Source organism: Perca flavescens, chromosome 2 (assembly GCF_004354835.1).
Source record: "Perca flavescens isolate YP-PL-M2 chromosome 2, PFLA_1.0, whole genome shotgun sequence".
Taxonomy (NCBI): domain Eukaryota; kingdom Metazoa; phylum Chordata; class Actinopteri; order Perciformes; family Percidae; genus Perca; species Perca flavescens.
The window spans coordinates 22734937-22762663 of record NC_041332.1 but is presented as its reverse complement, the minus strand read 5'-3'; the positions used below and the strand labels follow the sequence as shown (position 1 = coordinate 22762663).

At 40.9% G+C, this 27727-nt stretch overlaps 3 protein-coding genes across 6 annotated transcripts; 2 read left to right on the top strand and 1 right to left on the bottom strand.

Annotated features, from left to right (window-relative positions):
* Positions 1–1229: 1229 nt before the first annotated feature.
* On the top strand, positions 1230–3074 carry LOC114561900 (uncharacterized). Its single transcript, XM_028588060.1, has 5 exons — positions 1230–1271; positions 1456–1833; positions 2457–2600; positions 2738–2799; positions 2988–3074. Exons 1-5 carry the CDS (start codon positions 1235–1237, stop codon positions 3036–3038), a joined length of 672 nt encoding a protein of 223 aa, XP_028443861.1. The 5' UTR covers positions 1230–1234; the 3' UTR covers positions 3039–3074.
* A 3839-nt stretch (positions 3075–6913) lies between these two features.
* Positions 6914–14868, top strand: LOC114545531 (uncharacterized). Of its 3 annotated transcripts, none has more exons than XM_028563884.1 (5): positions 6914–7379; positions 12461–12865; positions 13846–13989; positions 14127–14188; positions 14378–14868. In XM_028563884.1, the coding sequence occupies exons 1-5, from the start codon at positions 7289–7291 to the stop codon at positions 14426–14428; spliced, it is 753 nt and encodes a 250-aa protein (XP_028419685.1). In that variant the 5' UTR covers positions 6914–7288; the 3' UTR covers positions 14429–14868. The 3 variants fall into 3 exon arrangements, with proteins under 3 accessions (XP_028419685.1, XP_028419700.1, XP_028419691.1); XM_028563899.1 differs by having other exon boundaries at positions 6914–7539; XM_028563890.1 differs by lacking the exon at positions 6914–7379 and adding an exon at positions 12146–12308.
* Positions 14869–17065: 2197 nt separating this feature from the next.
* On the bottom strand, positions 17066–26744 carry stim2a (tromal interaction molecule 2a). 2 transcript variants are annotated; one of them, XM_028564463.1, is made up of 12 exons: positions 25980–26744; positions 23496–23626; positions 22074–22185; positions 21817–21928; positions 21402–21517; positions 21010–21187; positions 20759–20936; positions 20463–20624; positions 20187–20287; positions 19842–20095; positions 19375–19555; positions 17066–19209 (listed from the first exon to the last, which is right to left on the bottom strand). In XM_028564463.1, the coding sequence occupies exons 1-12, from the start codon at positions 26101–26103 to the stop codon at positions 17691–17693; spliced, it is 3168 nt and encodes a 1055-aa protein (XP_028420264.1). In that variant the 5' UTR covers positions 26104–26744; the 3' UTR covers positions 17066–17690. The 2 variants fall into 2 exon arrangements, with proteins under 2 accessions (XP_028420264.1, XP_028420268.1); XM_028564467.1 differs by having other exon boundaries at positions 19842–20005.
* Between the last annotated feature and the right edge of the window lie 983 nt (positions 26745–27727).

Genomic DNA, 27727 nt, shown 5'->3' with positions numbered 1-27727 from the left:
TAGCAGATAGAGAGCCACAAAGCAAATGTTGAAGTGCCGTTCACCCTGTTACGAGTTGATGAACCACTGAAACGATTTTGGAAACATTATTTTAAGGTACAAAAGGATCTTTGGTGTTGCTGTAAATAGAAGCTTTCATCACAGCCACCAGTGATGATGCAGGGGAATATCTTACTCACCGCTGAATCTGTGAATTGTAAGTTTTATGAATTGATCGTCCATGCTTTGTTTACCACAAATTGCATTGCAAAAAATTTTTTTTAACTGTTTTACAGAACTATAGTAATGTGTTTGTTGTTGTTGTTTACAATTTGTTGCAGATTCTTATTAATATTTTGTCACGGTTGTCATTAAATGTCTTAAGCTGTTTTGATGCAATTTCCTGTTCCACACACAAAAGATAAAACAGCTTAAATTCTTCCATAGCTTCTTTTCGTTTAGTTTATCTATTTATATTCAGTTTTCAAGATGACATTTACCACAAAGTTAATCTAATCTAATCACTTTAAGGATGTGAAATATAAAAGAAGATAAACATACATCATATATATGAAACTCTACAAATACAGCTCATCTCTATCTAGTACATCCATTGTTTTCTTTCAACAATTTTGAAACTTCAGCAATACCATCAGTGCCTTTAGATTCTGACCACTTTATTATCATGTCCCATGATAATAAAACAACAACCTATTGACCGATTTGATAAAGGAGTTGTGAGAATTAGAAACTACTGCCTGTGTGATTACCACAGGAGCAGCAGTCTCTCTAACAGCTGCTGCTGAAAACTAGTGCTGTTCCATCTTTCCAAAGGCTGCATAGTAACAATACATTTACAATTGGGTGCCACTCCACACTGTACACACATGGATTTTATTCCATAATGTTGCCTAATTGGAGGAGTGTCTTCTTCTGCTACACATGCATCAAAATCTCCACGGCTATAAAAACTGACCAAATATACTATACGTCCTACAAAGGCAGCAATGCAAGTATTGCTAGGCTGAAATCTACCATGTTAATGTTAATACATCAGAAGTTCAAAGAGGAAACATGGAAATGCCCAGAATAACCACATGTCTTTACACCAATAGAAAACAACCCCAGAAGAAAATGTTCCACTTGACTGGCCAATCACCGCTGATTTTTCCTTTCACTGACAAGACTGCGCAGGGCATGATATCTGTAAGTGAGATCTGTTTCGCTGTCTTTTAACTCTTGATCATCATCACACATGGACGGGCTGCACATTTTTCTGGTCCTTCTCTCAGGTAATTCTTTTGATTAAAGTGTGTGGGTAATTTAATTACAATTGTTAGGTTCTATTTTGAGAATAATTCAAACCAACATTCTCTTTGTTGTTGTGTTGAGCAGGAGCCTGCACCTGCTGTAGTGTGAACTCCTATAACACTGAGCACATTTCAATCTGTTTTTACAATTATGTTTGTATTCCAGGAGTTGTTTCTCATTCAATTTCTGGATCCATTTTGAAGGCGAGAGTCAGATCAGGAGACAACATCACTCTCTACTGCGACTGCAAATTATCATCTGGAGAACACATAGAGTGGTACAGGAACTGCTCTCATGAGAATCAGCCTTCTCTTATCCTTAAAGTAAAAGATTTATTGACTGGCACTGCCAAGATTCCCCCTCGTTACCAATTCGTGAGAAACTTTTCTTCTAACTCCTATGACCTGCTGATCACGAACATCACTGATTCTGATGAGGGCCTCTACTTCTGTGGAACTGAGCAGATAAAAGTGGAATATGAAGAATACATTACTCAGAAATATGTTTACATATATGGCAACGTCACAACAAGGATCCTATTAGGTAAGTATTCTGTTCTGACTTCTGTTTTTTTGTGAATCTGCAGTATGCAGTTCATTTTAAAGTTTGTGGGTGATGATAATTTTAAGTCCAACATTTAAAATGTGTCTATACTGTTTGAGGAAAAGGCCCATATTATGATTAACATGTTGTGAAGTTGAATTCGGCGATATACAGCCACTAATCTCAAATTAAATACACGATTCATTCCACTTCCAAAGATACCTCTTGGGTTTGAATGGATTGTGAGTTGTTGGATTGTTGGATGGATTAAGAGTGCCAATATTTCCACAGTGATCTGAGATGTGTCCTTAGTTTTTGGAGAAAAGAAATGCATTTTAGAAACCAGAAACCAGCTTTGCATATGGAATAAAAATGTTCCAGATTTCACCTGGCATTAACAAATACTGACTATATTATATTTTGAATTAAATTGTAAGATGGGTCTGAGCTGGAAGGGTCAATCAGCGAGAAACACAATAAATGTCTAGCATTTTACAAATCAAACATCACAATAGTGATGCAGATGCACACACGTTTTACTGCTTGCAGTAAAATAATCCAAACAAAGAGAAAAACAGAAAAACATGTAAAGGAGTAATCCACATATTATGTATTTGTTCCAGATTCTGACTCATGCCCTGACTCCATTGGGTGCATTTCAAACAATATGATTGCTGTGCCCTGGATGATGGTGTTTACTCCAGCCTTCACTATTCTCTCCTCCTTCATCTCCTTTATTTTGGTTTATCACTTCTGTCAAAAAACAGGTACTGCTGTCTTACAGTTGTTTTTCTACTATGTTTTTTTAAGCAAATTACGTAAAGTTAATTATTTAAACATCTAGGATAGGTGCAAAGGTGCAGTTGGGTGCTACTTTATAATAATGATGTATCTTTTTTCACAGTTAAGGAATCTCAAATTCTCCAGAACAGACCTGACACCAGGGTACAAACAAGACGGGATCAGGTAATGAACAGTAGGAATTTGTAAAACGGTACTGAGTCAACATGAGTCTTAATCAGCATTTTATATTCTTAGCAGCTATCTCGCCGTGTTTGCAGTTGTTTTAAAGTGTCACAGTCACAAATCTTTAGATATAACAGCAACACTTGAACACAATTCTTTTAAATAACACATGTTAAATTGTCTCTCAGGATGAAGATGTGTTTTTGACAAAAGTTATGTTCCGGGCTATGGATGGATAAACACGCCAATAGGCAGAGGATGGACGACAAAAGCACATTTGTTTTATTCAAGCAGAAACCATCCATCCATCCATCCATCCATCCATCTTCGTCCGCTTATCCGGTGTCGGGTCGCGGGGGGAGCAGCTCCAGCAGGGGACCCCAAACTTCCCTTTCCCGAGCAACATTAACCAGCTCCGACTGGGGATCCTGAGGCGTTCCCAGGCCAGGTTGGAGATATAATCCCTCCACCTAGTCCTGGGTCTTCCCGAGGCCTCCTCCCAGCTGGGCGTGCCTGGAACACCTCCCTAGGGAGGCGCCCAGGGGCATCCTTACCAGATGCCCGAACCACCTCAACTGGCTCCTTTTTCGACGCAAAGGAGCAGCGGCTCTCTCCGAGCTCCTCACGGATGAGTGAGCTTCTCACCCTATCTCTAAGGGAGACGCCAGCCACCCTCCTGAGGAAACCCATTTCAGCCGCTTGTACCCTGGATCTCGTTCTTTCGGTCATGACCCAGCCTTCATGACCATAGGTGAGGGTAGGAACAAAACTGACCCGGTAGATCGAGAGCTTTGCCTTCTGGCTAAGCTCTCTTTTCGTCTAACGGTGCGATAGATTGAATGCAATACCGCACCCGCTGGATTCTCCGACCAATCTCCCGCTCCATTGTCCCCTCACTCTTACTTGAACTCCTTCACTTGGGGTAAGGACTCATTCCCTACCTGGAGAAGGCATTCCATCGGTTTCCTGCTGAGAACCATGGCCTCAGATTTAGAGGTGCTGATCCTCATCCCAACCGCTTCACACTCGGTTTGCGAACCGATCCAGTGAGTGCTTCGCAGGCCGATGATGCCATCAGGACCACATCATCTGCAAAGAGCAGCGATGAGATCCCCAGCCCACCAAACTGCAACCCCTCCCACCCCGACTCGCCTCGATATCCTGTCCATAAATACTACAAACAGGATTGGTGACAAAGCGCCAGCCCTGGCGGAGGCCAACCCTCACCTGAAAAGAGTCCGACTTACTACCGAGAACCCGGACACAGCTCTCGCTTTGGTTGTACAGAGATTGGATGGCCCTGAGAAGAGACCCCCTTTACTCCCGCAGCACCTCCCACAGTATCTCCCGGGGACCCGGTCATACGCCTTCTCCAAATCCACAAAACACATGTAGACCGGTTGGGCATACTCCCAGGCTCCCTCAGGATCCTTGCGAAGTGAAGAGCTGGTCCGTTGTTCCACGACCAGGACGGAATCCGCATTGTTCCTCCTCAACCCGAGGTTCGACTATTGGCGAACCCTCCTTTCCAGCACCTTGGAGTAGACTTTACCAGGGAGGCTGAGAAGTGTGATACCCCATAATTGGCACACACCCTCTGGTCCCCCTTTTAAAAGGGGAACCACCACCCCAGTCTGCCACTCCTTTGGCACCGTCCCCAGACTTCCACGCAATGTTGAAAAGGCGTGTCAACCAGGACAGCCCCTCCACACCCAGAGCCTTGAGCATTTCTGGACGGATCTCATCAATCCCGGGGCTTTGCCACTGTGTAGTTGTTTGACTACATCAGTGACTTCCGCCTGGGAAATCGACGACAATCCCCCATTATCCTCCAGCTCTGCCTCTAACATAGAGGGCGTATTAGTCGGATTCAGGAGTTCTGCAAAGTGCTCCTTCCACCGCCTATTACCTCCTCAGTTGAGGTCAACAGTGTCCCATCCTTACTGTACACAGCTTGGATGGTTCCCCGCCCCCTCCTGAGGTGGCGAACAGTTTTCAGAAGCACTTTGGTGCCGACCGAAAGTCCTTCTCCATGTCTTCTCCAAACTTCTCCCACACCCGCTTTTTCACGGCAGAGGCTGCAGCCCTCGGCCCTTCGGTACCCTGCAACTGCCTCCGAGTCCTCCGGGATAACATATCCCGGAAAGACTCCTTCTTCAGTCGGACGGCTTCCCTGACCACCGTTGTCCACCACGGTGTTATGGGTTACCGCCCCTTGAGGCACCTAAGACCCTAAGACCACAGCTCCTCGCTGCAGCTTCAGCAATGGAAACTTTGAACATTGTCCACTAATGCCCCCAGCCTCCACAGGGATGCACGAAAAAGCTCCGCCCGGAGGTGTGAGTTGAAAGTCTGTTGGACAGGGGCCTCCTCCAGACGTTCCCAATTTACCCGCACTACACGTTTGGGCTTACCAGGTCTGTCCAGAGTCTTCCCCCACCCTCTGACCCAACTCACCACCAGATGGTGATCGGTTGACAGCTCTGCCCCTCTCTTCACCCGAGTGTCCAAAACATACGGCCTCAGATCAGATGAAACGATTATGAAATCGATCATTGACCTTGTTGCTCTGGTACCAGGTACACTTATGAGCATCCCTATGTTCAACATGGTGTTCGTTATAGACAATCCATGACTAGCACAGAAGTCCAACAACAAACAACCACTCTGGTTTAGATCAGGGAGGCCGTTCCTCCCAATCACGCCTCCAGGTGTCTCCATCATTGCCCAACCCCCAGCAGAACAATGGAGTCCCCCACTGGAGCCCCATGCAGGACTCCAGTCAAGGTCTCCAAGAAGGCCGAATATCCGAACTCCTGTTTGGTGCATATGCACAAACAACAGTCAGAGTTTTCCCCCACAACCCGCAGGCGTAGGGAGGCGACCCTCTGTCCCACTGGGGTAAACTCCAACACAGCGGCGCCAGCCGGGGACTTGTGAGTATCCCCACACCCGCCCGGCGCCTCACACCCTGGGCAACTCCGGAGAAGAAAAGAGTCCAACCCCTATCCAGGAGTATGGTTCCAGAACCAAGACTGTGAGGTAAGCCCCACCAGATCTAACCGGTTTCCCGCACCAGTTCCGCTCCTTCCCCACAGAGAGGTGACGTTCCACGTCCCCAGAGCCAGCGCCTGCTGCCCGGGTCTGGTCCGTCGAGGCCCCTGACCTTCACTGCCACCCATGTGGCATCGCACCCGACCCCAACGGTTCCTCCCACAGGTGGTGGGCCCATGGGATGGAGAGGGGAGTTGCCACGTAGCTTGTTCGGGCTGTGCCCGGCGGGCTCCGTGGCAAACCCGCCACCAGGCGCTTCGCCGGCGAGCCCACCGTCTGGGCCTGGCTCCAGGCGGGGCCCCGGGCTTCCTCCGGCAGGGTCACTCCATCTCTGCTTAGCTTTTTCATTGGGGTTTTTGAACCATTCTTTGTCTGGCCCCTCACCTGAGACCACTTTGCCTTGGGAGACCCTACCAGGAGCACAAAGCTCCAGACAACACAGCCCTCAGGTTCACAGAGACACACAAACCTCTCCACCACGATAAGGTGATGGTTCACGGAGAGCAGAAACCAAATAGAATTAAATTACTTCAAATTGAAAAGGTTCAAATTCAGGTACACGGTTTTAGTTGTCATCTCCTCTTGTTGTTGTCCTGTGGTTGAAGACACTGCTCAAGCAAGTGGTGATTTGTGGCCAATTTGTTATCAGGTTTATAATCAGACAGTAATAATCTCTTACCCCCCCCATCTAACATATTTACATTTTCACAACCTTAAAATGTACATTTTGAATGGTAACTTTGTCACCATGTTAAGCTAGTGTTACACTGATTTACATCTTGTTTTTATTTTTGAATCAATAACATCAAGTAGGCTATAACAATTCATTATTAGTTTTACATGTAGAATATGTAATGGATGAAATATTTTATTAAGATTTCTAATTATAATTGCCTCTGTCATTATTACATTTCAAAACCATGCACTTGCTGAATTTTTGTTTTTAAGCTTTGTATTAATAAAACCAGAATATTATCAAAGATAGTAAAAGGCTTCATCGCATATTTAGCATATTTCCATTTATTTATGCATAGGACATATCATTACATAAATGTAAATGCTGCTTTAAACAAAAAAAGAAAAAAAATGCATGTAAGATAAGGTCAAATTTGATGTGTGGGAGACAGTACGCCAGGCTCAGCAAAAACAGGTTTATTAGAATTAGAAAAGGGGAGAGGGAAAGAGGAGTGGGGAGGCGGACGCCAAAGACAGGAGTGAGGGCTCTGGGGCTGAGATAGGATGGCGAAGGAGCTTAGCCTACTGGGATAGGATGACGAGGGAGCTTGGGGAAATCTGGGACGAGGGAACCGAGGAGGAGGCACTGGAGTCCGGGGAACAGGGGAGTCGAAGAGGGGATGGCTGGAAGCAGGAGCGGAGGTAGAACGGAGCAGAAGCGGAGGAAGGGTGGAGCACGGAGCCGTGAGGAGGGGACCGAATGGTGGAGCCAGCTGACTGGAGAACGGTAACGGGAGGTATGGAGAGAATGGCTGCAGGGGAGAAACGCAAAGAAGGTCAGCAACAGACAAGTAAGTACGATAATTTTCAGAGAGGTTGTATTGGGTGTCACCAGGACGGCTGAAGCAACGATCAAGCGAAGATGATGATGAGATGGGTTCAAATACTGCATGATTGTAGATGGCTGGCAGGTGTGCACGGCGGGATAGGTGATGGTGGAATGACGAGCAGGTGTGTAGTGTTAGGTTTAAAAAAGTTAAAGCCAGGCTATGTTTGGAAAACAATGTTTAATGGGGCCTACAGCTAAATTTAATCAAGTAACTACACTAATCAGCATTTGACTGCCTCACCCAAAACCTAGCTTCTAAAGAATTAATCAGGTCATGTCTGACATTTAGCATATGAAGAAGACTCATTGTCCCCACAGGAAAGGTAACTATTGTTTCTGGTTTTGGGGAGCCACTCCCTGCAGGGCCAGACGCGGCCGCCATAAATCTTGCGCCTGCCGGGGCAACTAGCTCGTCGCTCGGACAGTCACACTCGGAGACCCCGCTGTAGGACACCGGAGATCTTTGAGACCGGTTCCGTAAATAAGAGGCTTTTATTTTGCCGTTGACGGATCGTTTGTTTAAATATCACAACACATGTCCATCATAAGATTAACGAGAACCTGTGTTAACTGTCTTTTTGGAGTTAAACCAAAGTCCTTTTAAATAGTCTCTGGTTAAACTCAACAAGCACGCACACACACACACATATACACACACACACACACACACACACACACACACACACACACACACACACACACACAGCGCAGCAGGCAGAGGAGAGATATAGACTGTATATTATTAGTCTATGAGATATACCCTTTTTCGTTTCTTTTCGGGAGACTTGTTTAAATTATGCCATAGGCTATAGCATACATTATATTTTGTATTTTGTTTTGGTGTATTTGTTTTCTGATTTATTAGAAGTTGAGTTTCAGTCTGTATGATAAATGAACAGTTGTACATAAAGTGCTAACATGCTATGACATGTTATGTAGACTAAAGGGGAGACACCAACCTTTATAATTTGAATTTCTAATTTCCATCTCCCTGGGCATATACAGTGCACTACAATAATATAGAAATGATAATTCCACATAATACTAATAGGAACACATAGGACACAGCAGTGCATATGCCTATTTATTTTTTTAAATTTAAACTGACTTAAATTTATACACTAATAATAGGGATCACGTTCCACTCTTTTGAATAAGTAAAGGGTGTTTGAGCTAAACCATAAACAATAAAATAAAAGCTCAATTAGTTTTATTTTTCAATATTATTGCAATAGTTGTAGCATTATGAGGTTTTCTTGTCCGGAGATTGTTTTAATACAAAGTGGTTATATTGTTGTGGTTTTTATATCTAGCTGTTATTTTGGAGCCTTGCAGGTACCCTCTGTGCTGGGGGTGTTGAGCAATAACAGGAAGAACGCATTGTCTTAAACTGTTAACAGTGTTTTCTGTGCTTGTGAACTTGTGAGTTTATTCTTCCAAGAACAACCAGCAAGAACGTTCTCCCCAAGAACACAAGTCCGTACTTTGCATTCTTGGTATTGAGAAACGCCCAGAAGAGGCAGGGCCAACAGAGAAACTGACAGTGGACAAAATAAAATAGGAACTAGGAAACTAGAAAACAAAACAAAAACTCACAGCCAGCCGACCCCAACTATCACCACATTGTTATTAAGTGAAATGATTGCAGGATGAACTTTCCATTATTCCAGAAAACGTTTTTTTTAATATTTTTAATATATGTTGATTATTTCAATATTACAAAGCCAACTTTTTGCACAAGCAGGGCCGTAAATTCAGAAAACAGTTCTCTCCTTGGTCTTTGGACTGTTGGATGTTCAACAAAATGTCACCATTCCTTTTTCTTAAAGGTGCAATATGTAATATTGTGTGTAATACTGGCAGCTAGCGGTTAAAATAGTTACTGCACTACCAATTCAAAATACTGGAGAGTCGTCTCCCCCGCCCCCTCCTGCCCAGACTCGAAGTTCACGGGGGTTGCCAGGCTGAGACCGCAGCATTCACAACAATGTAGCTGGACGCTTTTCTCACATAGCCAGACGTTACTCCACAGCACAGCGGAGTAGCTAACGTTAGATGCTGGCTATTATTGACAGTCAAAAAAGCCCGTGCTCACGTGGAGCTCTGTAACCAACTAACAGACACACTTTTCCGGCTTAAAATTACAGTATGAACCGCTAAAAACACAACAATCTCACTGTCCTCTCCACACGCCAGTCAGGCACACTTCCTCGGCTTAGAATTACAATACGAAACGCTAAAAATACCACTACCTTGCCGACGGAACACACTTCATTGGCTTAGAATTATGGCAACAATCGCTAAACACACTGCAAACTCATAGTCTTCTCTTTCCGATTTACAGCCCCCCTCTCGTGGCTTAAAATAACTCACCGTTGTCGGCTCCAGCCGCTGAACTACACATTGTAAACAGCCATGGGCTGCTTGCCTGGTCCTCCCGGTAACGTTAACAGTTAGCAGGGTTAGCATGGCGGCGTTAGCCAGGACCAGTCGGGATCACTTTACTGGCTATGTCTCAATTGTTTTTGCGAGTAACCAACTCGGTTACTCTAGCTATATAATTCAATGTGAGTACACAAATGTTGAAATGACAAAAAATGCCCATCCCTAGTAGCTGTGATAAATTAGCGTGGAGCTAATGCTTACCGGTTCAGGAGAAAATAAGCCAACTCTGCGTCCTTTTGGGCTCTAAGCTGTCTCCATCTTTCAAATACATCTCCAATATTTACCAGGGGGTTGTTACGTCTCTGGTCACGCAGTTGTTAGAAACATGCTGTTTTCATTTTTTTATGTCATGTAGAATCTATCTCCGTTGATCTTGTTCGTTTGTTTGCTGCTTTCATGGCTGTACTAACGTTACAACTGTAGCGCGCTGGGTTTACGTTTTTACAGGTATATCTGGCAACCCAGCCTGCCTGTCAAACTGGGCCATTGATAACAACACACAGATCAAAACATAAACATAAATTCCGTCACGGAATGTAAATTTCAAAAAGAAAAAATACTGAAATTAGCATTGTTGTCAGAAAAGATAGTATTTCAGTTTAACATGTTTCCTTAATATCTGATGAGGCATTGGTGTCATTTTTGGATTTATTACAGTACAAATATTACATATTGGACCTTTAACTTGATTACTTTAATAATACAGATCAATGTAATAATATTTTACATAAGCTAACCTAGCCTATATATTATCTTTTTTATGAGCCCTGTTACTATTTAAGTCTGTGCTCTTTTATAATGAATATGTATTATTATTTAGCATTTTTATATGATATTATTTTAAATTATAAAATAGCTAAATCTTCTAAATATATTGTTTTTAATTTTATATAGTAGCCAATCAAAGGTAGCATAATATATGAGCCTATATATTATAGGTAATATATTACAATATATCATATTGTATATGTTATTTTATTTTTATTTATTTTTTGGGACCATGTACAAAAACAATAATGTCAAGCAATGTGATGAGATCTTTGTATCTGATTTAGCTACTAGCTTCTTTCCACCTGCAGTCTCCGGGTAATGATATACATTCATTCAGATTATAATGATTGATTGAGGTTTATATTTTCAGATATTCTCTTACGACACGGGCACAACATTGGAACTTATCGATGGATAGTACACACAGTAGTGGCATGAACCACAGTGTTTATAAATGCATTTTTTTCGTAGGCCTACATACTTTTGTTCAATATGTTTTTATGCTTTGAAAACATCTGACAACCAGTTACCTAAAAGTTACAAGACAATACAGATTGCACATTGAAGTTAACCACAACCACATTATGTACCAGTAGTCCATGTGATCAGTAAAGCTTTACAGGAAACCCACAGTGACAAACTGCAGAGCTCAACATGTTTGAAGCTGCAGATGAGTGGCCTGTTGTCATTAAATGTCTTAAGCTGTTTTGATGCAATGTCCTGTTGTTGATTTAAACTTTCATCTCACATTTTTATGCAATTTTACATATCGGATGTGTTGAAGCTGACATAGAGCTAGCTTTAAAGTAATGAGGGTGTTCCACACACACAAAAGCTAAGACAGCTTAAATTCTTCCATAGCTTCTTTTAGTTTAGTTTATCTATTTATATTCAGTTCCCAAGGTGACATTTACCACAAAGTTAATCTAATCTAATCAATTTAAGGATGTGAAATACAAATGAAGATAAACATACATCATATATGCGTAACTCTACAAATACAGCTCATCTCTATCTAGTACATCCATTGTTTTCTTTCAACAATTTTGAAACATCAGCAATACCATCAGTGCCTTTAGATTCTGACCACTTTATTATCATGTCCCATGATAAAAAAACAACAACCTATTGATCGATTTGATAAAGGAGTTGTGAAAATTAGAAACTACTGCCCGTGTGATTATCACAGGAGCAGCACTCTCTCTAACAGCTGCTGCTGAAAACTAGTGCTGTTCCATCTTTCCAAAGGCTGCATAGTAACAATACATGTACACACTGTACACACATGGATTTGATCCCATACTGTTCCCGTATTGAAGGATTGTCTTCTTCTTCTACACATGCATCAAAATCTCCATGTCTAAAAAAACTCTGACCAAATACACCACACGTCCTACAAAGGTAGTGTATGTAAGGTAGTATTGCTAGGCTGAAATCTACCATGTTAATGTTCAAAGAGGAAAAATGCCCAGAATACCACATATCTTTACACCAATAGACAACAACCACAGAAGAAAATGTTCCACTTGACTGGCCAATCACTGCTTATTCTTCCTTTAATGGAAAAGTCTGCGCAGTGCATGATATCTGTAAGTGAGATCTGTTTCGCTGTCTTTTAACTCTCAATCATCATCACACATGGACGGGCTGCGTATTTTTCTGGTGGTTTTCTTAGGTAATTCTTTTAATACAAATTTTGGATGATTTCATTACAATTGTTATGTTCCATTTTGAGAATAATTTATATCAACATTCTGATTGCATTTGTGTAAACTCCTGTAACACTGGGCACATGTACAACTGTTTTTACGATTGTTTTTATTTCAGGAGTTGTTTCTTGCAGTCATAATTTAGTTTCTGGATCCATGTTGAAGGTGAGAGTCAAACCAGGAGACAACATCACTCTCTACTGTGACTGCAACATATCATCTGGAGTATACATAGAGTGGTACAGGAACTGCTCTCATGAGAATCAGCCTTCTCTTATCCTTGAAGTACGACATTTATTCCAGGAGACCACTGCCACTTGTGGTGCTGAGAAGATTCCCCCTCGTTACCAATTCGTGAAAAACTTTTCTTCTAACTCCTACGACCTGCTTATCACGAACATCACTGATTCTGATCAGGGCCTCTACTACTGTGGAACTAAGCAGATAAGAGTGGAGGATAAAGAATACATTACTCCGAAATATGTTTACAGATATGGCAACTTCACAACAAAGATCATATTGGGTAAGTATGCTGGCCTGACTTGTCTTTGTGTGACTGCAGTGAATGTAATTATTTGACTAAATGATCATCAGTGTTGGGAATAAGAAAAAGATACAAAAGTAGCACAATTTCAGTAATATTAAACCTGTTACAATCTCAGTAACGCGAGTAACAATGCAATTTAACCCGAAATTGAGTGGTGCTTTGTTAAGATTTCACCAACACCGCAAAACATTTCGCCACCAGAAAAAAATCTGTTAGTAAAAGAGTAACGCTGCGTTGAAGCGAGGTGCTGTCCCGTCACTCTTCCTGTGGTCAGAGCCAGAACCAGAGACGGTACAGACAACATCTGTGTCCCAATAGTCCCAACTAAGTATTCTGTTCTGACTTCTGTTTTTTTGTGAATCTGCAGTATGCAGTTCATTTTAAAGTTTGTGGGTGATGATAATTTTAAATCCAACATTTAAAATGTGTCTATACTGTTTGAGGAAAAGGCCCATATTATGATTAACATGTTGTGAAGTTGAATTCGGAGATATACAGCCACTAATCTCAAATGAAATACATGATTCATTCCACTTCCAAAGATACCTCTTGGGTTTGAATGGATTGTGAGTTGTTGGATTGTTGGATGGATTATGAGTGCCAATATTTCCACATTGATTGGAGATGTGTCCTTAGTTTTATTGAAGAAACTAGAAAACAGCTTCGCATATGGAATAAAAAATGTCCAGATTTCACCTGGCATTAAATCAATCACCAATGAGCCATGTTTAAATAAACAAATACTGACTATATTTTGAATTAAATTGTAAGATGGGTCTGAGCTGGAAGGTTCAATCAGCGAGAAACATGATAAATGTCTAGCATTTTACAAATCAAACATCACGATAGTGATGCAGATGCACACACATTTTACTGTTGCAGTAAAATAATTCAAACAAAGAGAAAAACTGAAAAACATGTAAAGGAGTAATCCACATATTATGTATTTGTTCCAGATTCTGCCACATGCCCTGACTCCATTGGGTGCATTTCAAACCATGTGATTGCTGTGCCCTGGATGATGGTGTTTACTCCAGCCTTCACTATTCTCTCCTCCTTCATCTCCTTTATTTTGGTTTATCATTTCTGTCAAAAAACAGGTACTGCTGTCTTACAGTTGTTTTTCTACTATGTTTTTTTAAGCAAATTATGTAAAGTTAATTATTTAAACATCTAGGATAGGTGCAAAGGTGCAGTTGGGTGCTACTTTATAATAATGATGTATCTTTTTTCACAGTTAAGGAATCTCAAATTCTCCAGAAAAGACCTGACACCAGGGGACAAACAAGACGGGATCAGGTAATGAACAGTAGGAATTTGGAAATGTTATTGAGTCAACATGAGTCTTAATCAGCAGTTTATATTCTTAGCAGCTATCTCGCCGTGTTTGCAGTTGTTTTAAAGTGTCACAGTCACAAATCTTTAGATATAACAGCACAACAGTTGAACATAATTCTTTTAAATAACACATGTTAAATTGTCTCTCAGGATGAAGATGTGTTTCTGACAAAAGTTATGTTCTGGGCTATGGATGGATAAACACGCCAATAGGCAGAGGATGGACGACACAAGCACATTTGTTTTATTCAAGCAGAAACCAAATAGAATTAAATTACTTCAAATTGAAAAGGTTCGAATTCAGGTACACGGTTTTAGTTCTCATCTCTTCTTGTTGTTGTCCTGTGGTTAAAGACACTGCTCAAGCAAGTGGTGATTTGTGGCCAATCTGTTATTCAGGTTTATAATTAGACAGTAATAATCTCTTTTTTTCCCCCTAACATATTTACATTTTCACAACCTTAAAAATATACATTTTGAATGGTAACTTTGTCACCATGTTAAGCTAGCGTTACACTGATTTACATCGTTTTTTTATTTTTGATTCATTAACATCAAGTAGGCTATAACAACTCATTATTAGTTTTACATGTAGAATATGTAATGGATGAAATATTTTATGAAGATTTCTAATTATAATCGCCTCTTTATCTGTCATTATTACATTTCAAAACCATGCACTTGCTGAATTTTTGTTTTTAAGCTTTGTACTAATAAAACCAGAACATTATCAAAGGTAGGAAAAGGCTCTGTTGTATATTTAGCATATTGCCATTTATTTATACATGTGACATATCACATTATAAATGTAAATGCTGCTTAAAAAAAAATGCACGTAAGATAAGATCACATTGTTATGAAGTGAAATTATTGCAGGATGACCTTTCCAGTATTCCAGAAAACATTTTTTTTATTATTATATGTTGATTATTTCAATATTACAAAGCCAAATCTTTGCACAAGCAGGGCCGTAAATTCAGAAAACAGTTCTCTCCTTGGTCTATGGACTGTTGGATGTGCAACACAATGTCGCCATTCCTTTTTCTTAACTTGATTAGCCTACTATAATAATACAGATCAATGTAATAATATTTTACATAAGCTAACCTAGCCTATATTATCTTTTTTATGAACGCTGTTACTATTTAAGTCTCTGCTCTATTATAATGAATATGTATTATTATTTAGCATTTTCATATGATATACATTTTTTTATTAGAAAATAACTAAATCTTGTGTATATATATATATATATATATATATATATATATATATATATATACTGTCCATGACCATGTAGGCTACAAAAACAATAATGTCAAGCAATGTGATGCGATCTTGGTATCTGATTTAGCTACTAGCTTCTTTCCACCTGCAGTCTCTGGGTAATGATATACATTCATTCAGAATATAATGATTTACTTATGTAACTCATTTGATTGAAGTTTATATTTTCTGTCAGATATTCTCTTACGACACAGGCACAGCATTGGAACTTATCGATGGATAATCCACACAATAGTGGCATGAACCACAGTGTTTTTCATAGGCCTACATATTTTTGTTCATTATATTTTTATGCTTTGAAAACATTTGACAGCCAGTTACCTAAAACTTACACGACAATACAGAGTGCACATTCACAATGATTTTAACCACAACCACATTATGTACCAGTAGTCCATGTGATCAGTAAAGCTTTACAGGAAACCCACAGTGACAAACTGCAGAGCTCAACATGCCGAAAGTGTGAAGCTGCAGATGAGTGGCCTGCTGAAGGTGTTGGAGGAGGGCATTACTGTGTCTACCGTTTACCAGTCAAATGTATCTTACATGTTGAGAAACAGGTTTTTAAACTTCTAATACAATTGTTAAATTAAAGTGTTTCATCCTAAAATCACAACAGTTTAGTGTGTGTGTGTGTGTGTGTGTGTGTGTGTGTGTGTGTGTGTGTGTGTGTGTGTGTGTGTGTGTGTGTGTGTGTGTGTGTGTGTGTGTGTGTGTGTGTGTGTGTGTGTGTGTGTGTGTGTGTGTGTGTGTGTGTGTGTGTGTGTGTGTTTGTGGGCAAATTGCTGGACACTCTCCTGACCTCTAGTGGAGATGATGAGTAAAAACAAAATCCAAAAAGGCCACCTTTAGAGGTTTGGACTCAAGCTGTCCAAAGTGCTTTGTGGTCATTTTAATGTATTGTATGTTATGCTGACAATAATAATAAATCCATGCTGGCAATGTTTCGTTTCTTTATTGTAGAGAAATACAAAATATTTAGTAATTTCACCTCCTTGTTTATTTCCTCTATCATCATTTGTTAATAAATCATCAGATAACAACAGCAAATAACATTTTACATTCAATTCAGTGAAGAGGAAACATTTTACTCATATATTCCTTAAACTTTGAAACAAATCAACTAATGACATGAAAAAAACGTATTCCAATGAGCAATTTTCAAATCAATTAAAATTCATTCTGAATTATTTGAATTCAAATACACTACCAAAGGCACTGACTTGCCTGTAAACAATAAAATAAACCTACATCAAATCAACAATTAAAGCAAAATATGCAAATTAGTTTTGAAAAAAGAAAACAGCGAGCAAGAAAACTGTGAGCATTTCAAATCAAAGCAGAACATTTCAATAAAATGTGGGTTTTTCCCAGGCCAATCCACAGGATCAGGACAGATGCTTTTGGGGTCAATGTATTGTCAATATTGGCTATGTTAGGGTTGACCCATTTCCAAGTGCAGAAAATAAATAAACAGCAGTCAGCAGTTCCAATTATGACAGCATGTGCATCAGAGAACAATGAATCAAAAATATATATTATGTAAATCAATGTAAAGTTAAGAGAAAAACTACCATATATATTATTTATTTATAGTCTAAACCTTAAAAAAAACTCTGCTAATCTCCTAATCTGGACTGTGTTGGTGTGGTTTGATAATTGGATAATCAAACAAACCCACAACTGTTATCAGATTTTGATTCAAATGTTGCTAAATCCTGAATGGTGCAAAAACAGATGTTAAATCACGTCTTTTTTGCAACTGAGCCCCACCCACCTCGACCCAATGGGAAGAACACAAATACAGTGTGAAACTGTGATTGGGACATGACTAAATTAAAGAACATTTCTCTTAGAATATAATGCATTAATGTTCTACTACAAAACATGTCTTCAGTTGAGGTTTAAACTAAATTCAAGCCTTGCCTCTGTTATACAGAAAAGAAGGCATCAGTTAAACATCATTCAATCCTTCAACCATAGGCAAAACCTCAAAAAATCTGCATCTAAAATAATATGGTACCATCCATATGTCTACATAAGACTTTATTCGAGAAAATAAATCTACTTCAGCTTTCCATACAAGATATTGTCAATGAAGTTCTAAAACTCTCATTTTCTGGTTCAATGTTGATAATGATAAAAAGAAAAAGAGGAAAACATTCTAAGCTGATCATCAGAGTTTTTGAAGACCACTTTGAGGCTTCTCTGGAGTTGATTCGGTCTTCTTTTTAAAAGGATTTTTGAGCTTTAAGGATTTCCTGCTCTTTTCCTTATGCTTGTTTTTTTCGTGTCCAGTCTCAGTGGCCGATGCAGGAGATGGGAAAGCAATCTTTGGTGGTGGCAATGGTGGCTCCACCTCTGCTTGCAGCCTGCTCTCGGGCAGGTTGGGTGTTGAGGCAGAGAGGCTGGTTGAGGTCGTAGCCACGGAGTGGCAGGACTTCTCAAGGATTCCATCATACACAAGCTTGCTCAATGGGCCAGTGAAAAGGTCTGATGGCGACTCCCATGGTACCTGGGAGGTTATCATAAGGTCTGGCTGTCCAACTCGACCTGGAGATGAACTTGATTTGGATGCTCCCAACTCCTCCCTCAGTATTGATTGTTTAGGTATTTCCATTGGAACATCACTTCTCTCCCAGGAGATCTTTCCTGTGGGAGTGTCTATGGAAGTGTCAGTGTCATCTCTTGGCATTCTGAGTATTCTCCTTTTGAGAGAACCAGCAGACATGTCAAGTTCGTCTCTCAGTATCTTTCTACTTGTTGATGGTTCTATATTGAACTCTTGCTTCTCTGGAGAGGACGAGGTATCCGTAAGTGCTTCAAATCTCTCTTTGGGTAGCATTTTTATAGAAGCACTATCTTTACAATACTCCAGCTCATCTCTAGATATCTTTCTTGGTGGTGTTCTAGTAGCCTCAACCATTTTGTCCATTGCTAATGCCCTTACAGAGAAATCAAGCTGGAAGTCTCCTTTATTCCATTGAATCTTTCTAGTACCTGTGTCTAGGGACGATCCCATTGAATCTCTTGTAATCCTTCTGGATACTGAGTCAAACGGACACTCAACATCATCTCGTATCATCATTCTTGAGGCACTGTCCATTGAAGTCCCCATCATGTCACTGGATAGCTTCCTTGGTGCCAAATCTGTTGTTGCTTCTAATTCTTTCCAAAGAATCTTTCTCACATCCAGAGGTAAATCACTTATTTCTCTGTAAACATTCCTTGAAGTGGTTTCCATCAAATCCCCTATTGTATCTCTCTCTACTTTCCTGGCTGGAAAATCTGCATCAAACTCATTGGAAAGCACCTTTCTAACAGCAAAGTCCATGTGAACTTCACTCCTGTCTCTGGATATCTTCCTTGATGTAGCCTCAATCAAAGACTCTTCTTTGGACATCTTCAAAGAGGGGGTTTCCAAAGAAGCATCCAACACTTTGTCTTTTGCCATCTTTCCCAAGGAAATATCTACACAAGCTTCAAGCTCTTCTACAGACATTTTGCGAACTGGAGATTCAACAACAGCTTCTTCTTCTTTACTCAAATTCTGTGTAATGGAGGTCTCTGAAAATGGCTCAGTTTCATCATAATAGAGCTTTTGAGATGAAGTTTCAACAGTAGGACTAGGGAACATTTTGCTGAGAGGAGGTGAAGTCATATATTCTGTGTCTGAGAACATCTCTTGGGAGTCTCTATTAGTAAGAGAAATGAAAGGAAGAATAGAGGAAGGAAAGGACAAGGAAGGGGAGAAAGAAGGAATCAAGGAATGAACAAATATTCATTGATGGACAGTGGTTTAGCTTGAGTAGTGTGTAAAAGCAAATTGGCCTCTAAAAGTTGTGGGCAGGAAGACATACTGTTTCTTTAGAGTTTTCAGGAGGAGCCCCTCTTCCTCGCATGTGTATGGGTCTCTGATGGGGATAAGAAGGTCAGGGTCCGGGGAGATCATGGCGGCCGGTGGCTGACTGATCGGGCCAGGACGACGTGATCGACATATGGTTGATCCCCGTGTTCGTGGAGAGCGCTTTAGTGGTGGAACTGGAGGAAGGCCAAAGATTAATCAGTTAGCAGAGCTGATTAATCCATACATGACACAAGACACACACAGGACTGGTGGGTGATACATAAAAAAAAAAAAACTGTGATGAGTGGAGTAACAACAATTGCAAATGTTTCCATACAGAACATAAGTGGAATGGTTTGATGAGTATGAAAATTATGCAAATCACATGCCATAGCCAGTCCAAGATCTGAACACTTTGTTTGTGAAAACTAATGGGGATCCAACTAAAGAATCAAAAATTCATCACTGCTATGTATTTACCTGTCATTTGTGGTAAGATTGGAGAAGCAGATTCTTCTAACAGATCCTCTATAGATCCATGAACGGAGCTTTGGCATGACCAAGATGGCTGGGGAACTCTGGGAAACCCCAGGGCTATTGGCTCTGAGTAGAGCTGAGCAGTGAGGTTAGCTAGGCCAGGATTCCTAATGACGGGAAAGCAACAGAGGCGCTCAATCTGCTGCCAGCGATGGAGGCGTTCCCGTAGGCAGGCAGTTACTTCAGACAAGGAATTCCTTTGGGATATACAAAGACCTATGTGACGTATGTTACATATTTACTGTGACAGACACAAACAAAACTTTCAGAGGTAATTTTGTGACTCACTTTGCCTCCAGGATCTTGTGATCAACTTGGTCCAGAGAGGAGCTGTGTGCAACATGGAGAGTCCCGAACAGAGAACTCCTCTTCTTCTTAATCTTCTCTGCCTGCAAGGAAGTATATATGCAGGTCAGTTGATATGTATGTAGGTAAGTTGTAAAAAAAAAATATATATATAGATATATAAATGCTCATAAATTTTTTGCAATTATTTATCCAGTGCAGTCAAACTAAATATAACTAGTGTGTTTTTTATGTGTGTCCCCCTTTTTCATGCATTACCTCTTCCTTGGCGATGCCAAGCTGTAGTTCTGCTCTGTGCCTCTTGACATTGTAGAACTGGACCTCTACCTCATGTGTCAGCTGTAACCACAGCTGGAGGGCCTCTGAGGCATTCCAGCTAGCCTGCATGTCCTTCTCCGCCTGCTTCAGTGCTCCACGGACCTGAGGGAATGTAGAATAATAGTTAAAAACTGCTGTTAAACCTTAAATTCTTTTCTTTAAAACCTTTACAATTTCCAAAACTATAGCAGAGATAACAAGCGTCTGGTGCATCATTGCTCTAGTTGTGTGTCTACCTGCACCAGCTCTTCCTCTGCATATCGGAGGCGGCTGAGCTCACTGACAGCTCCCTGCCTCAGCTCGTGAAGGCGGTAAGCCTCCTCCTGCGCCCCTATGATCTCATCCCTCATCTTCTCCTCCAGGTTCTGTTTCTCCTCTGCGACATTACGTTTTTCTTCCTGTGCTCGCTCCAGTCTGAGGAAGTAAAATGGTTTTAGTGGAATCGAACAAATACAAGTCAATGCAATTATACAAATTGATTACTCACTGTTCCTGCAGATCTATGAGGCTCTGTTCAGCCCTCTGCAGACTTTCCAAATCTTTCATCATCCTGGATATGTGGACTTTACTGACTTTGTTCTGGGCCTGGGCAAACCAGCAGCCTCCAACTCCCATCACCACTGATACAATGAGCAGCAGGTCCTTCATATAGTTATGAGGGGGACCTGTGGTGGAATGGAAGGTCATGATTATTAATGGTTGATGGCTCATAAATGCTTCATATATGCAATGGGAGCATGTTAGTAGTGTTCCTTTATATACTTGAAAAGTCCAAGGAAGCTGGGAGAGTTATAGGTATGCAAGCTAAATAAGTAAGTAGGCAGAACAGGAACACATAAGAGACTAGGGAGAGGGGATAGGGTGAGGACTTGTCCTTACGTGTAGGTGGTCCAAACAGAACAACATCCAGAGCTTTGATGTTGAGCTTCTGTTTGTCTCTCTGGTCCTGAACCCTCAGATGGCCACTCAGGAATGAAGGCTCATTGGCTGCAATCCTGCACACAGGTGTCAGAGTTCAACGTGTTGATATGACTCTTCATTACAACTGACTTGTTTTTACAGTTACTCGGTTGGACTACAGCACTCAAGACACTAATAGGCTAGATGGAAGAACCCTAAAATTGCTTTAGTTTTTGAGATACTCCTACTCAAGGAAGAACAAAGGACAACAATGTTTTTCATATTCTCTTAGTATAGGTCTCCCACATATGAAATTGATGGGAGAGGCCAAATTGGAGATGATACACCTGAACTTAAGTCATTTCATATTGGCATCGTCATTCAATTTCCTCACCTGGGGAGTGTGTTTCCATTGACCTTAAAGTCCTTAAAGTTCCTCTCATACTGGGGCAACTCAACAAAATCCTTCAGCCAGCGAAGCACATTATCTTGAGTCCAATTATGTACTGAGAAGTGAGGCAAGAAAGAAGACAAAGTGAAACAAAGAAGAGCTGGACACCTTGGGACACACACATACACACACACACACACACACACACACACACACACACACACACACACACACACACACACACACACACACACACACACCTTCAGACGACTTCCAGCCCCTCCAGAGCTCCTCAATTGTGATATGTTGGTCTTCTCTATGCAGGTGACTGTGTTTGTTGGTTTGCTGCTGTTTCATGTCCTCAATGATGAACTGCAAAAAACAGAGAGGGACAAAAGAAAGAAGTGAAAATAAAGACTTTTTTAGATGCAACTTTACAGTAAAGGGCATAGTTCGTGATCACAAAGCACATACAGTCAGAATAAATTTGTTGTTAATAATAATGTTTTGCAGTGTGCACTCGGATTTCAATCTTGAAAAAAGGAGTGGGTGTTTTGAGTTTGTATTTATTTAGAATGCATGCAGAAGCGTGAGTGTGTGTGTGTGTGTGTGTGTGTGTGTGTGTGTGTGTGTGTGTGTGTGTGTGTGTGTGTTCGTGCTGTCTTGGAATGTGTCCTTGGCTGTAAACGGAGGCTTCATATGATGGCTTGAGGAATTTTGGAGCCCAGCCCCCCCCTCCTGAAGTATCTATGGCAACCGCAACCCGAGCCCCTGGATACTGTATCCCTAAACTGCATGCTAGAAGGTAAAGGCATTCTAGATTTCTGGATTTACAACCAAAGTCACATTATACAACTCTAGAGACGCACACACTCCTTGGACAAAATACTTACTCGCTGGATATCATTTACTCTGAAAACTCAAACACAAAAAACGAAATCACAAAGGCGCACATGGAAATGTGCGCACACACACACACACACACACACACACAGACACACACACACACACGTACCAAGTCATATGACTCATGACAGAGATGAACCACTGATTCACTTGCTTACATGACTGAATGAAAAATGTGTTTTGCTTTTGGCTCATTCACAAAATATTTTTGTAGAAACAAACTATGCTTGGGAGGTGCAATATATTATAGGTCTGCAAAAAGCAACAGGCAAATGTATCAAACCTTGTGTTGCAACATCACTTTATAATCTTTGAGAAATTTGGTTGTTGTTGTTTTTCATGAAATTTCATGTGATTAACAAACACAATAACTGAATCAATTTTGAATTGATAAACTTATACATATTATACAATTATTTTCCATTACACCACTGACGCAAGGAGTGTATCTTTACATGTAGTTTGTGACAACTATAACAAACTTATAAAATAAGGGAAGCTGGTGCCATGAAAACATTAAGAGGAGTTATACTGTTAAGTATGACCATAAAGGTCACCAGTGTTGCCGTATTCTATTAGTGCAAACCAATTTTGTCGCTGAGCCAAAAGCAAAGTTATACTGTTGCTATCCTTGAAGTAGCATTTGACGCTTCCACCAGCCAGGAACACCTGTTGTTGTACTGCTTTACCATGTCTCTTGCAAGAACATACATGCACAAAGATTTACAACAGCTGAGGATATGGGGTAAAAATGTAATGAAGAGTGAGTTTTGTACCTCCACACTCTCCTCCACCTCAATCCCTCCGTCTTGGTCATCGTCCATCATCTGATGGATGCTCCGCAGGGCCTCCAGACTGTAGCGATCTGCCTCGCTCATACATGGTGGATACACCACCATGCAGGGGTCTACGTGGGTCAGGGAGGCAATTACATTATATCAATTATTATTTTACTCAACTTATCCACAGAGTACCTTTCATTTATTCATTCATGCATCTATACCGTAGATTGAGCACTTGGTTTTGTATGTTCACTGCTCTTTTTAGAACAGACACAAGGAAAGATCAACTCATTTTCACTCAGTACTGAGTAATTGTGTTTTTTTTTCGGTTATACAGAGTCAATATCAATCATTCCAATTTCCAGAGATGGAGTGTGCACATTTAATTATTCATTCATTCCTGCTACTGTACGTCAGAGAAGTCTCCTCTTAGATTAGCTCGAGATTAGCATCAAATCAGAGTCCAATGACCCAAACTCAGTCTACCCCTGGGCATTCATGTACTTTCCATGTTATTTAATTCAAGAATGAATAATAGGAGGTGGACACTGGAGACTCACAAGTTATGGCAAGATGCTGTTTGTAAAAAGCGCCTACAGAGTGCCTATAGATCATGGGTACTAAAGTAGGCTTTTATAGTTACAGTTTTTACCAACTGTGAACTGGCAACACATTTGCCAATAACACCACTACAAATAAACACGTTTGCTACAATGGAACAGCTTCCAGGGGTTAGACCAATGAGTTTGAGGCTTAAGCCTATACTCCAGAACATTACAAGACAATGTGTGCCTAATGTTCTTGGTCAGATGCCAGCGAGGACTTCCTAAAAAATTGGTCATAAAGGACCAAATCAACTGTTGTAGTTATACTTTAAATTGTACTGTGTGTTCCAGGCTTAAGTAGAATATGGGAACACCAATACAGGAGAAGATGACACACAGCTTTCGTCATAACTGCCATACTGAGTCAGAGCCCATTTTTGTCTCTGTGACTGTGTGTTTTGGTGTTCCAAGGAGCTCAGGGGAGGGTCAAAGGTCTTAAAGCCACTATCAAAGCCAGCTCCAGTAACATTAGCTGCTCTCCGTCCACGCTGTAAGAAAAAATAAAGCTATGGGAAAAAGTGACGTCTGGGAAAAAAGTGAATTCTTATTTCTCATAATTTCTGATGTTAACCTTAGAACATTTTTGCAAACGAATAGTGGCATTAATCTCAGAAGTAGCAGCATATTTTTTATTTGGCACAAATTATTTTGCAATCAGCCCATTTTCAACAAAAGTCAGCACAGGACTGAGGAGTATGCTAGTGCATAATGATGCTGTGACATAATGGACCACTAGACTGCTACTGTAGATAAGCATCAGGCATAAAAAACATAAACAGACAGAATCGCTCAAAAGTATTCATTGTTTCATATGTATTTGTTTCATCAGTCAGTGGTTCTTTTCGGGATACTTATTTGGCATGGTAATAGTTAAAATGTGTAATTACCTATGATCCATGAAATGATTTGTGTGCTTTTGCTCATTCCCAGAGCCAGGATATGTATACCAATTTACAGAGCAAAGACATTGATCCCCTGGTTGTTGATGAAACTTGCATTTCTCAACACTGAGGAGACCTTTTAGCTGGGTGGGCTATCAAATATCAATGGTGTATCCAAATGCCCTGTTAAAAGTGTGTGTGTGTGTGTGTGTGTGTGTGTGTGTGTGTGTGTGTGTGTGTGTGTGTGTGTGTGTGTGTGTGTGTGTGTGTGTGTGTTTGTTATCTGTGTCCCTGTGAGACCTCCACATATGACCTGAGTTTAACTCTTTCCACAGGTGAGCTGAAACTGTTGGAGTCCTGGAGCACAGGACTGGAGCACAAAGCAGCTGAACTAGTGAGTCATGAGATTACACTTTCATAATAAAAAAACCCAGAAGAAGTCGTCTTGCAAGATTAAGAGTGTGTTTTTTTTATGATGACAAAAAAAAGATGCTTGTTTCCTATATGTCTATTGGCAAACACTAAAAACCCAAATTTGGCTAATAGGTGTTTTGATAATGTGAAACTATCTCCGAAATGAGCTGTCTGTGGAATAATGGTGCATTAAAATGAGGCAGCTCACTCTATCTTTCAGTGTCAGCAGAATTGACTTAATGATATTCAAAACAAATAAATAAATAACACTTTCAGAAATCGTTCAAATTGTATTGAATGGTACTCCCCAAGATAAAGAAAAAAATGTAGTTTTTATCATTAGAATGCAAAATTATAATGAGTTAGAGTTAGCAAACGTCAGCACACAAGACGTATGACAATCATTCTAAGCAGTAAGTTACCAATGTGCAAACAAGATTGATGGCTAACAACTGGCGCGTTATTGGCGATGACAGGGCAGAGTTGAATGCGATGCAAATACTTTGTCAAATACAAGGGTGAGAACTGTTGTCCAGCTCTCCTATTTAATTCTTCAGTCTCTCTTGTGTTATAGCTACCTGTTGGGTCGAAACTTGCGCTCCCACCGGGGATGGTGAAACCCTGGAGATCCCCGGCGGCGTGCGCGGCCACAAAGAGCGCAGCGTGGAAAACGAGGAGCAAGAGAAGGGACACAGGCAGCATTTCAGAGGGTATAATGTTGTTGTCCAGAGTTATACAACTTTTCAAAAAGATTGAGAAAGAACATACACGGTGCCAACTCCCGTTTAGCAGGCACCCGTGTCAGTCTGCGAAAAGCGATCTGTGTTGCTATTACAGGTCCAGTCACAAGCGAGATGTGATAGGCTACTAGGGATTCACTTAGGAAATCAGGCAAGCTGGATCATAGTGCAACTCGAAATGAATGATAGCGCACAAAAAGTTCCAAAAACACGTCAAAAACTTTGCAGCAATGATTTGCAATCATCCAAACACAATATGGGCTGTGCGTAAAAAGACTCCAAAAGTGGGCGATGGCATTCCAGCAAAATGACAGATGCTATTTTGAATCCAGCCTAATCAAAAGTTAGAATAAAAATGTCTTGAGGCTCATCCATCATTAATAAAATCCAGTGTCAAACCAGATCTCAGGAACTGATTTTAAGGGCGCATGAAAACAACCTTTTCTTTTTCTTTCTTTTTCTTTATGTAGCAAAATAAGCGTATAGTCCAGCTCAGGATGCACACTGCTTCTATATTCCTCGTGTCCAGTCGGGGTCTGTTTTGGTCTTTGTACTTGTCCAGTCCTCTGTTCTCTCCTCTGTCACCCCTTTCTCAAAAGAGACGTCGAGATGTGACGCTTTTACGCAGAACTGACCGCCCCCCCCTCTCTCTACCAACAGGGGCCCTAACACTTTATTATGTTTCCTAACCCACCCACCCCCACCCAGCACACGGAGCTGCAGCGTTGATCCTGCGATGGATATGCAGTTTTGGGATAGGCTATCATTAACTGAACAACTGCTTATAAACCATCATATTGATGTGTAAAACCAACAGAACAGTCACTCCCGCTAGATGACTTGCTTTATCCTTTACTGATCCTGGTTTGGGTGGAGGATCAATTTAAGCCCACTTTAGACCTCACTATGGGAAGTGATATCAAGACGATCATGCCAGGAATAGCATGACATATGTCACGTTATGGCCAGACTGTCTCGGTCGGACAGTTGTATCCTTGTTCACAGATCGGCAAGCTATGTGGATGGACTTAGTACACGATTGTACACCTGTTCATCAGGTTTCGAATGATGTCTATATGTGGCTGGCGATTTCTTCAACACACTCGGTATATCTCCTTAAACTAAAAGTAGTAGGTACTAGAAACGTCAAGAGTATGAGGGACACATACAGACCACAGGACTAGACACACACACACACACACACACACACACACACACACACACACACACACACACACACACACACACACACACACACACACACACACACACACACACACACACACACACACACACACACACACACACACAAGTAACAAAGTGTCAGGTTTCATTCCAGCAATTCAGCTCTCAGTATAAAAATAGTGGGGCCGCTCTGACCTCTACCCTGTGCAGCATGCCCAAGTGGCACATGTCCAATAAGGCCTCTGCAGGTTCTGACTGAGTAGAGTATGTTACATGTAGCGATGGCCCAGTACCATTTGCTTCCTGATACCGATTCCATACCTGAACTTGCGTATTGGCCGATACAGAGTACTGATCCAATACCAGTGTGTCATATTTTATTATTATGTATAACTGTATAC

Excerpts from the sequence above, each read along its gene's own strand:
- LOC114561900 (XM_028588060.1), top strand. The coding sequence starts at position 1,235 with ATGGACGGGCTGCACATTTTTCTGGTCCTTCTCTCAG. Across the intron at positions 1,272-1,455 it reads TTTTCTGGTCCTTCTCTCAG|GAGTTGTTTCTCATTCAATT; the intron begins GTAATTCTTTTG and ends TTTGTATTCCAG. Across the intron at positions 1,834-2,456 it reads CACAACAAGGATCCTATTAG|ATTCTGACTCATGCCCTGAC; the intron begins GTAAGTATTCTG and ends TATTTGTTCCAG.
- LOC114545531 (XM_028563884.1), top strand. The coding sequence starts at position 7,289 with ATGGTGGAGCCAGCTGACTGGAGAACGGTAACGGGAGGTATGGAGAGA. Across the intron at positions 12,866-13,845 it reads CACAACAAAGATCATATTGG|ATTCTGCCACATGCCCTGAC; the intron begins GTAAGTATGCTG and ends TATTTGTTCCAG. Across the intron at positions 14,189-14,377 it reads GACAAACAAGACGGGATCAG|GATGAAGATGTGTTTCTGAC; the intron begins GTAATGAACAGT and ends ATTGTCTCTCAG.
- stim2a (XM_028564463.1), bottom strand. The coding sequence starts at position 26,103 with ATGCTGCCTGTGTCCCTTCTCTTGCTCCTCGTTTTCCACGCTGCGCTC. Across the intron at positions 21,188-21,401 it reads TCTGTTTGGACCACCTACAC|GTCCCCCTCATAACTATATG; the intron begins GTAAGGACAAGT and ends ATTCCACCACAG. Across the intron at positions 20,288-20,462 it reads TTGGCATCGCCAAGGAAGAG|GCAGAGAAGATTAAGAAGAA; the intron begins GTAATGCATGAA and ends ACTTCCTTGCAG.